At 48.6% G+C, this 11343-nt stretch overlaps 1 protein-coding gene across 1 annotated transcript in view; it reads left to right on the forward strand.

Annotated features, from left to right (window-relative positions):
- The window catches only part of trappc11 (trafficking protein particle complex subunit 11), a 62511-nt gene extending 51593 nt beyond the window's left edge, over positions 1-10918 (forward strand). The window contains exons 23-28 of the mRNA XM_078396805.1: positions 2983-3139; positions 3914-4025; positions 6161-6252; positions 7725-7858; positions 8550-8717; positions 10439-10918. Coding sequence (XP_078252931.1) covers positions 2983-3139; positions 3914-4025; positions 6161-6252; positions 7725-7858; positions 8550-8717; positions 10439-10483 — 708 coding nt within the window. The 3' untranslated portion in view covers positions 10484-10918. The remainder of the gene's footprint in view (positions 1-2982; positions 3140-3913; positions 4026-6160; positions 6253-7724; positions 7859-8549; positions 8718-10438) is intronic.
- The last annotated feature ends 425 nt before the right edge of the window (positions 10919-11343 follow it).

Consider the following 11343-nt stretch of genomic DNA (forward strand, 5'->3'; position numbering starts at 1 on the left):
CTCAATTGTCTCCTGCATTTGGCCAATATCCCTCCCAACCTGTCCTATCCATGTACCTGTCTAAGAAAATAACTGCAGATGCTGGTACAAATCGAAGGTATTTATTTCACAAAATGCTGGAGTAACTCAGCAGGTCAGGCAGCATCTCAGGAGAGAAGGAATGGGTGACGTTTCAGACCCGAAACGTCACCCATTCCTTCTCTCCTGAGATGCTGCCTGACCTGCTGAGTTACTCCAGCATTTTGTGAAACATGTACCTGTCTAAATGTTTCTTAAACATTGCAATAGTCCCAGCCTCAACTACCTCCTCCGGCAGCTCGTTCCATACACCCACCACCCTTTGTGTGAAAAAGTTACCGCTCGAGTTCTTATTCTTTCCTCCCCTCACCTAAACCTATGTCCTCTGGTTCTTGATTCCCCAACTGTGCATTTACCGGCTCTATTCCTCCCATGATCTTATACACCCCTATAAGATCATCTCTCATCCTCCAGCGCTCCTAGCCTGCTCAACCTCTCCCTGTAGCTCAGGCCCCTCGAGTCCTGGCGACAGCTTCGTAGATCTTCTCCGCCCATCTTGAAGAAGATTGGGTGATTCTCACAAATCGCTCCACACTTTTAACTCTGTACTGCTCTGTACACTGCGGACAGCTCGATTGTAATCGTGTATTGTCTTTCCGCTGACTGATTAGCACGCAGCAAAAGCTTTTCACTGTACCTCGGTACACGTGACAATAAACTAAACTGAATATCAACTAGCTATCTGTGCCCACGCTGCACAAAGTGATACGGATATTTAAGGCAGAGATAGATACAGGGCCCTCCATAATGTTTGGGACGAAGACCCATCATTTATTTATTTGCTTCTGTACTCCACAATTTGAGATTTGTAATAGAAAAAAATCACATGTGGTTAAAGTGCGCATTGTCAGATTTTAATAACGGTCATTTTTATACATTTTGGTTTCACCATGTTGAAATTACAGCAGTGTTTATACATAGTCTCCCCATTTCAGGGCACCATAATGTTTGGGACACAGCAATGTCATGTAAATGAAAGTAGTCGTGTTTAGTATTTTGTTACATATCCTTTGCAAGCAGTGACTGCTTGAAGTCTGCGATTCATGGACATCACCAGTTGCTGGGTGTCTTCTCTGGTGATGCTCTGCCAGGCCTGTATTACAGTCATCTTTAGCTTATGCTCGTTTTGGGGGCTAGTCCCCTTCAGTTTTCTCTTCAGCATATAAAAGGCATGCTCAATTGGGTTCAGATCGGGTGATTGACTTGGCCACTCAAGAATTGACCACTTTTTAGCTTTGAAAAACTCGTTTGTTGCTTTAGCAGTATGTTTGGGATCATTGTCTTGCTGTAGAATGAACCGCCGGCCAATGAGTTTTGAGGCATTTGTTTGACCTTGAGCAGATAGAATGTGTCTATACACTTCAGAATTCATTATGCTACTACCATCAGCAGTTGTATCATCAATGAAAATAAGTGAGCCAGTACCTTCAGCAGCCATACATGCCCAGGCCATAACACCCCCACCACCGTGTTTCACAGATGAGGTGGTGTGCTTTGGATCTTGGGCAGTTCCTTCTCTCCTCCATACTTTGCTTTTGCCATCACTCTGATAGAAGTTAATCTTTGTCTTATCTATCTACAAGACCTTTTTCCAGAATTGTGGTTACTCTTCTAAGTACTTCTTGGCAAACTGTAACCCGGCTATCCTATTTTTGCGGCTAACCAGTGGTTTGCATCTTGCAGTGTAGCCTCTGTATTTCTGTTCATGAAGTCTTCTGCGGACAGTGGTCATTGACAAATCCACACCTGACTCCTGAAGAGTGTTTCTGATCTGTTGGACAGGTGTTTGAGGATTTTCTTTATTATAGAGAGAATTCTTCTGTCATCAGCTGTGGAGGTCTTCCTTGGCCTGCCAGCCCCTTTGTGATTAGTAAGCTCACCAGTGCCCTCTTTCTTCTTAATGATGTTCCAAACAGTTGATTTTGGTAAGCCTAAGGTTTGGCTGATGTCTCTAACAGTTTTATTCTCGTTTCTCAGCCTCATAATGGCTTCGTTGACTTTCATCGGCACAACTTTGGTCCTCATGTTGATAAACAGCAATAAAAGTTTCCAAAGGTGATGGAAAGACTGGAGGAAAGACCTCCAGGAAAGACCTGGAGGAAAGTTCTCTTATACCTGCATTAAGGAGGCAATTAAACACACCTGAACAATTACAAACACCTGTGAAGACATGTGTCTCAAACATTATGGTGCCCTGAAATGGGGGGGACTATGTATAAACACAGCTGTAATTTCAACATGGTGAAACCAAAATGTATATAAATGGCCTTTATTAAATACTGACAATGTGCACTTTAACCACATGTGATTTTTTTCTATTACAAATCTCAAATTATGGAGTACAGAGGCAAATAAATAAATGATGGGTCTTTGTCCCAAACAGTGCCAAGTGGAGGGCCCTGTAGATTCTTGATTAGTACAGGAGAATGGGGTTAGGAGGGAAAGATAGATCTGCTATCATTATATGGCGGAGTAGACTTGATGGGATGAATGGCTTAATTCTGCTCCTATCACTTGGTGACGCAGCGGTAGAGTTGCCGCCTTACAACGAATGCAGTGCCGGAGACCCGGGTTCCATCCCGTCTACGGGTGCCGTCTGTAGGGAGTTTGTACGTTCTCCCCGTGACCTGCGAGGGTTTTCTCCGAGATCTTCGGTTTCCTCCCACACTCCAAAGACGTGCAGGTTTGTAGGTTAATTGGCTTGGTATAAATGTAAAATTTGTCCCTAGTTGGTGTAGGATAGTGTTAGTGTACGGGGATCGCTGGTCGGCGCGGACCCGGTGGGCCGAAGGGGCCTGTTTCCGCGCTGTATCTCTAAACTAAATATCTATACTGAAGACCTTGTGAGGTGATGATATTTTTCAGCAGACAATTAGCATGTGGATCTTTCTCCTTGTCTTGCAGTTTGAACACATGGACCGGGTGTTCGCTGACATCCCCTTTCTGCTGATGATGGACATCCTGAGTGCCTCTCCCTGGGCTCTCACCATCGACACCAGTAGACTGGAGCTGGCCCCTTCTATGGCTTCAGTGGACCAGATGGAATCGCAGCTGGCACAAGGTACCAGTCAGGGGGCTTGCCGAGGAGACTCGGCTTCACAAGTCAAAGGAGCAGAAGTAGGCCAACCGGCCCATTGAGTCTACTCGGCCATTCACTCATGGTCGATTTATCTTACTCTTTCAACCCCATGTGAAACGTCACCTATCCATGTTCTCCAGAGATGCTGCCTGACCCGCTGAGTTACTCCAGCACTCTGTGAAATGTCACCTATCCATGTTCCCCTGAGATGCTGCCTGACCCGCTGAGTTACTCCAGCACTCTGTGAAACGTCACCTATCCATGTTCCCCTGAGATGCTGCCTGACCCGCTGAGTTACTCCAGCACTCTGTGAAATGTCACCTATCCATGTTCCCCTGAGATGCTGCCTGACCCACTGAGTTACTCCAGCACTCTGTGAAACGTCACCTATCCATGTTCTCCACAGATGCTGCCTGACCCGCTGAGTTACTCCAGCACTCTGTGAAACGTCACCTATCCATGTTCTCCACAGATGCTGCCTGACCCGCTGAGTTACTCCAGCACTCTTCCTCCTCGGGCAGCTCCTTTAGTGTTTTGCTCGAGATTCCAGCATCTGCAGTTTCTTGCACGTCTGTTGGCAGAGTCCATTTGTGGAGAAAGGATTGCTAGTTGAACTCGCAACTAGCACTTCTGCCCAGAAAATGACACGGACAGAGGGTCAATTATTTGAATGGTGAATGGAAAGATTTAAAATGTAGTCGCGATTTGGTGCTTTGATTGAATTACTTGCCGTCTGAAACAAAACTCTTTGTGCAGTGATCTTACAGACGGGGGAGAGTGCCAGTGAGTGCTTCTGTCTTCAGTGCCCACCAGCACCGGTCAATCAGAGCGGGGTCGCTTCAGGCCGTTATGTCATCTCCTGGAAAAGGTAAAGCGTGCCAGAGACCCGGCTTCAACCCTGACCTCGGCTGCTGCGTGCGCGGAGTTTGCACGTTCTCCCTGTCACCGCGTGGGTTTCACTCCGGGCGCTCCGGTTTCCTCCCACGTTCTGAAAGTATGTGGGTTTGTAGTTCATTTGGCTTCTGTAAACCGTCCCTCGTGTGTTGGACAGAACAAGCCTACGATTGATCGCTGGTCGGCACTCACTAGATGGGCCAAAGGGCCTGTTTCCACTCTGTATCCCTTCATTAATTCATTAATTAATTGGAATCGTTGAGAACATTAGCGCCGCAGTGGCGCTGGTTTGCAACGGGCACGGTGATGGACGCCCCACACATCTCTGTCCACCGTACAGCTGGCCAGCTCCTCTTTTGTCTCTACGTACGCGTCTTCCATCAACGTCTCCAGCATGATCTTGTTTGGTGGTCCCGGGTTCCGTCTTCCATGGGTGGGTTCCCACAGCACAACCTTGTTTGCTGGTGTTTCTGGACGGCGGTGGCAATGACCAGCGAGCCTCATCCTTCTCCACCTGATCTTCTCGGTCAGAGGTGGAATCTCCCCGTAGAGCTGGGCCTTGGTGGTGTGGCCCCTCCACCTGACATTTTGAACTTGTCTGAGCATTCGGGTATAGACACCATCGAGAGACTTGGACAGTGCTCGAGTGAGAGTCCATGCCTCACGCCCGTACAATAACATTGTCTCCACAGTTGCGTGGAGGGAGGGGAGGGGGGGAGGGAGGGCATTTGGAGGGAGGGGGGATGGAGGGAGGGGGGTGAGGGGGAGGAGAAGGTGCTGCACCAATGAAGGAGAGGTTTGGGCCCAACGGGTCCACTTGGTCTTGTAATTTTATATCAGGTCAACCATCAATATCCAACACTTGAGGGAAACCAATCCAAATTTGTCCGACCTCTCCTCATGGTTAATTCTGGTTAAACTCTTCTGCACCCTCTCCATAGAATGTGGAATTCTCCAATGGGGCAGGCAGAACTATGTGCAATATTTAGATTTAGAGATACAGCGCGGAAACAGGCCCTTCAGCCCACCGAGTCCGAGCCGCCCAGCGATCCTCGCACATTAACACCATCCTACACCCACTAGGGACAATTTTTACATTTATACATTTACCCAGTCAATTAACCTACATACCTGTATGTCTTTGGAGTGTGGGAGGAAACCGAAGATCTTGGAGAAAAAACCCACGTAGGTCACGGGGAGAACGTACAAACTCCGTACATACGACGCCCGTAGTCAGGATCGAACCTGAGGTGCCGGCGCTGCATTCGCTGTAAGGCAGCAACTGTACTGCTGCGCCACCGTGCAAATCAAAACACGATACAGCTCCACCACCGATGTTCCGGCACTCTTGGTTCCAGAGCCCGTCCGGATTATCCGTGTTGGAGTCCCAGCGGAGAGGAGTCCCAGCGGTGCCGGAACGTTCCGCCTAGGATGAGATACCGGCCTGCAAAGTGGGCCTGGGAAGTCGGGCCGTGGTAATGGATCTGCCGGGCCGGTGTTCCGGAGCCCCGGCCGCAGGGAGGCAGATTCCACCCGCCGATCAGACACGGAAGTTCTGATGAGGTGGAGATCGGCCACCTCACTGTACGCCGCACATTTTCAGGGGGGGGGGGAGGGGGGGTTCAAGTGCACTCTCGTAATATTGTCCGGAATTTTGTTCCGGAATTGTCCACGTGGTCGGCACGGTGGCGCAGCGGTAGAGTTGCCGCCTTACAGCGAATGCAGCGCGGAGACTCGGGTTCCATCCCGACTACGGGCGCCGTCTGTACGGAGTTTGTACGTTCTCCCCGTGACCCGCGTGAGTTTTCTCCGAGATCTTCGGTTTCCTCCCACACTCCAAAGACGTGCAGGTCTGTAGGTTAATTGGCTGAGCAAAATGTAAAAATTGTCCCTAGTGTGTGTAGGATAGTGTTAGTGTACGGGGGTCGCTGGGCGGCGCGGACCCGGTGGGCCGAAGGGCCTGTTTCTGCACTGTATCTCTAAATCTAAACATCTAAATCTAAAATCTAAAGGAGGTGCCAGATCAATAGTTGCCGCATAATCGGTGATGGACCTGTACCAGCTTTGCTGAGCGATTGCTAACATATCTTTGGCTTGCTTTTTTAAAAGGACCTCTGCTGCAAAGAGTGTACCTGTTGTCAACACGATGATTACGTTGCCACATGTGATCGTGGAGGCAATTCCGCTCTACGTTCATGCAGGTAAATGAAGTGTGCGTTTGTAGATAATAATGTACCTTCAAGTTTAATGTAGAATGCAGTCACACTCTTCATAGATAGACCCGTATTTGGGTGGTGCAGCGGTAGAGTTGCAGCCTCACGGCGCCAGAGACCCAGGTTCCATCCTGTCTACGGGCGCTGTCTGTACGGAGTTTGCACGTTCTCCCCGTGACCGCGTGGGTTTTCACCGGGTGCTCCGGTTTCCTCCAGCACTCCAAAGACATACAGGTTTGTAGGCGGTGTAGGAAAAATACTGCAGGTGCTGGTTAAAATCGAAGGTAGACGGGGAGAACGTACAAACTCCGTACAGACAGCGCCCGCAGTCAATATCGAACCCGGGTCTCTGGCGCTCTAAGGCAGCAACTCTACCACTGCGCCACCGTGCCGCCCAATTACTTTCAATTGTTATTGCAACGGGATCTGAAAGTGGCCCCCTGAGAAACATATTGCTCCTGGTAATACTAACATGTGAAGTAGTGCAAAAGCTTTGTGATTCGTCGCGGCTATCCCTCGAGGTCGGGGATGACGGTCTACGTTCCGATGTCAGAACGAACTCTCCTGTGTGTGCGTGCGTGTGTCTGTTTAACGTGTACTTGATGTTGCACTCCAACAAGCACACGGTCCTTCACAAATCAATCAACTCATTCCAATGACAAGGGAACCAAGACGATCGGAGCTGATAGATCTGTTGCAGCCTTCAATAGACAATAGGTGCAGGAGGAGGCCATTCGGCCCTTCGAGCCAGGACCACCATTCAATGTGATCATGGCTGATCATTCTCAATCAGTACCCCGTTCCTGCCTTCTCCCCATACCCCCTGACTCTGCTATCCTTACGAGCTCTATCTAGCTCTCTCTTGAATGCATTCAGCGAATTGGCCTCCGCTGCCTTCTGAGGCAGAGAATTCCACAGATTCACAACTCTCTGACTGAAAAGGTTTTTCCTCATCTCCGTTCTAAATGGCCTACCCCTTATTCTTAAACTGTGGCCCCTTCTTCTGGACTCCCCCAACATTGGGAACATGTTTCTTGCCTCTAACGTGTCCAACCCCTTAATAATCTTATACGTTTCGATAAGATCCCCTCTCATCCTTCTAAATTCCAGTGTACACAAGCCTAGTCGCTCCAGTCTTTCAACATCAGCCTTCATCTGCCTTCACAGCCGTTGAGTTCAAGATAGCTTTGTCCGCCTGGTCCACCGTTGTGGTCTTGTAGGTTGGATCGTTCTAAGTCTGGACCCTCATCCTCCTTGTCTGGCCCCACCAGGCTGGAGATGTGAAACGTTGCTTATTGATTTCCATGTCTGCACTTGAAATTGACTGCGGATTTGACCAGAGTAGCCTACAAATATTTTTACACATATTCATTGTGTGGCTTTTGGTGAAAGTGTGTTTTGCTTTGTAAATGAATTTGAAGATCAGTTGCTAACCTTTCTTCCTCTTCTCTCTGTGAAAGATCTTCCTTCCTTTGGACGGGTCCGAGAATCGTTGCCGGTCAAGTACTGGTTGCAAAACCGCACCAAGCTAGTGCAAGATGTGGAGATCTTTGTGGAGCCCAATGACGCCTTTATGTTTTCCGGTCTTAAACAGGTATGATTAGTAGTTTAGGGGGAAAAAAACCTGCAGATGCTGGTTTAACGCGACGGTAGACATTAAATGCTGGAGTAACTCAGCGGGTCAGGCAGCATGTCGGGAGAGAAGGAATGGGTGACGTTTCGGGTCGGTATGGGGAGAAGGCAGGAACGGGGTACTGATTGGGAATGATCATCCATGATCACATTGAATGGCGGTGCTGGCTCGAAGGGCCAAATGGCCTACTCCTGCACCTATTGTCTATTGAAAGTTTTGGGTCAGGACCCTTCAGACTGATTATAGTGGTGGGGGGGAAGACTATAGAAAAATCACCTATCCATGTCCTCTAGAGATGCTGTTTGACCCACTGAGTTACTCCAGCATTTAAAAAAATAAACCAGCACCTGCAGTTCCTTGTATCTTTACTTCCTCTGACACATATTCGCCATATACTGTACTGCGTGGGGGAATTAACTTTCCCTCAGATTCGTTTTAATGCTGTTATGAATTTAAAAGAGAGTTAGACAGAGCTCTAGGGGCTAGCGGAATCAAGGGATATGGGGAGAAGGCAGGCACGGGTTATTGATTGTGGATGATCAGCCATGATCACATTGAATGGCGGTGCTGGCTCGAAGGGCCGGATGGCCTCCTCCTGCACCTATTTTCTATGTTTGCTTTTGTTTTTGTTTTTATGCTTCGTCTTTCTTAGATCCGGTTGAGGATTCTCCCGGACACCGAGCAGGAGCTGCTGTACAACTTCTATCCCTTGATGGCCGGCTACCAACAGCTCCCGGGTCTCAACATCAGCATCCCCCGCTTCCCCGCCGTCACCAGCGTGCTACTGCGCAGGTTCCTGCCCACGCACATCTTCGTAAAGGTACGCCAAAACCCAGTGCCTCCGAACGGCACGGCACACTGGTGCACAGCTGACGGCAGCAGGATTAATAACAACCTTCGTTATTGAAACATATAAGATTATCAAGGGATCGGACACGCGAGAGGCAGGAAGCATGTTCCCAATGTTTTGGGGGTATGGGGAGAAGGCAGGAACGGGGTACTGGTTGGGAATGATCAGCCACGATCACATTGAATGGTGGTGCTGGCTCGAAGGGCCGAACGGCAAACCCCTGCACCTATTGTCTATTTGGGAGTCCAGAACCAGGGGCCACAGTTTAAGAATAAGGGGTAGGCCATTTAGAACGGAGATGAGGAAAAACTTTTTCAGTCAGAGAGTTGTGAATTTGTGGAATTCTCTGCCTCAGAAGGCAGTGGAGGCCGATTCTCTGAAAGCTTTCAAGAGAGAGTTAGATAGAGCTCTTAAGGATAGCGGAGTCAGGAGGTATGGGGAGAAGGCAGGAACGGGGTACTGATTGTGGATGATCAGCCATGATCACATTGAATGGTGGTGCTGGCTCGAAGGGACAAATGGCCTCCTCCTGCACCTATTGTCTGTTGTCTATAATTAGGCCATTCGGCCCATCGAGTCCACTCCGCCATTCAATCATGGCTGATCTCTGCCTCCTAATCCCATTCTCCTGCCTCGTAATAGCATTCTCCTGCCTTCTCCCCACAACCCTTGACACCCGTACTAATCAAGAATCTATCTATCTCTGCCGTAAAAATATCCACACAGCCCTCTGTGGCAATGTGTTGCACAGATTAACCACCCTCTGTCGAAAGAAGTTCCTCCTCCTCCTCCTCCTCCTCACCTCCTTTCTAAAAGAGCGCCCTTCGATGTGGGTGGTGCAGTACATGTTTCTGGTGATGGATAAAGTTTTGTAGTTTAGTTTAGAGATACAGCGTGGAAAGGGGCCCTTGGGGCCCGCGCCGACCAGCGATTCCCGCACACTAGCACGATCCTTCCTACACAAACACGGGACCATTTTACAATTTTACCAAATGCAATTAACCCACAAACCTGCACATCTTTGGAGTGTGGGAGGAAACCGGAGCACCCGGAAAAAACCCACGCAGGCCATGGGGAGAACGTACAAACTCTGCACAAGACAGCACCTGTAGTCGAGGATGGAACCCGGGTCACTGGAATTTAGAAGGATGAGAGGAGATCTTATCGAAAAGTATACGATTATTAAGGGGTTGGACACGTTAGAGGCAGGAAACATGTTCCCAATGTTGGGGGAGTCCAGAACAAGGGGCCACAGTTTAAGAATAAGGAGCAGGCCATTTAGAACTGAGATGAGGAAAAACTTTTTCAGTCAGAGAGTTGTGAATCTGTGGAATTCTCTGCCTCCGAAGGCAGTGGAGGCCAAGTCTCTGAATGCATTCAAGAGAGAGCTAGATAGAGCTCTTAAGGATAGCGGAGTCAGGGGGTACGGGGAGAAGGCAGGAACGGGGTACTGATTGAGAATGATCAGCCATGATCACATTGAATGACGGTGCTGGCTCGAAGGGCCGAATGCCTCCTCCTCCTGCACCTATTGTCTATTGTCTCTGACGCTACGAGGCAGCAACTCTGCCGCTGCTCCACCGCGCCGCCCCACTTACTATTGATCTACACAGGAATCAACCCCCACAGAGTTTATTGAAAGGGACATTTATCCCGACTAGTTAACCTGTACTATTTTGCCCCCGTTTCAGCCGCATGGTCGACACGCCGATGAAGTGATTGTTGTGGCCGCCTGACTGGGAAACCATTTTGAAGAATAAAAGTCGTCACTTTTGTGGCCGGGAGCAGAACTGGATAAAACGTGGCTCTTAATCGTGGAGCGTACAAATGACCCAGGGCCTTGGGGCTGCGGTATCGCATGGCAGTTCAAATGTTTCACCACCGCCTCCCTGTTTAAAGGCAAGTATGACAGTCCTAAGCAGTTCATGTTTCACTTTGCTGAGATTAGTGTCCTGGGGAACAAATGTAGATGGACGATGAAGCAAGAATTGTTTTGGAAATGGAACGATATAATTGAGCTGTCTATTGCTTCACGTTCAGCGAGAAATGAACTCAGTCTTTGGCAATACTTCTGTATATTTTGTTGTAAATTTTCCATTTATTGCCATCATGCAGGTTTGATTTACTATTTGACAAGCGGGCTGCTGAAATATCTTTCAATAAATCATGTACCTGCATCACTGTGTGTTGGCATTTATTTGATAAAATTCCTGCACCACTTTAGACTTTTACATTCCCGGGATGGCGGGACTGTCGTACGTTGAAAGACTGGAGCGACTGGGCTCGTATACACTGGAATTTAGAAGGATGAAAGGGGATCTTATAGAAACAGATAAGGTTATTAAGGGATTGGACAACATGTTCCCGATGTTGGGGGAGTCCAGAACCAGGGGCCACAGTTTAAGAATAAGGGGTAGGCCATTTAGAACAGAGATGAGGAAAAACTTTTTCACTCAGAGGGATGTAAATCTATGGAATTCTCTGCCTCAGAGAGAGCTAGGTAGAGCTCTTAAAGATAGTGGAAAATAACTGCAGATGCTGGTACAAATCAAAGGTATCACAAAATGCTGGAGTAACTCAGCAGGTCAGGCAGCAT

Source organism: Rhinoraja longicauda, chromosome 3 (genome assembly GCF_053455715.1).
Source record: "Rhinoraja longicauda isolate Sanriku21f chromosome 3, sRhiLon1.1, whole genome shotgun sequence".
Classification (NCBI taxonomy): domain Eukaryota; kingdom Metazoa; phylum Chordata; class Chondrichthyes; order Rajiformes; family Arhynchobatidae; genus Rhinoraja; species Rhinoraja longicauda.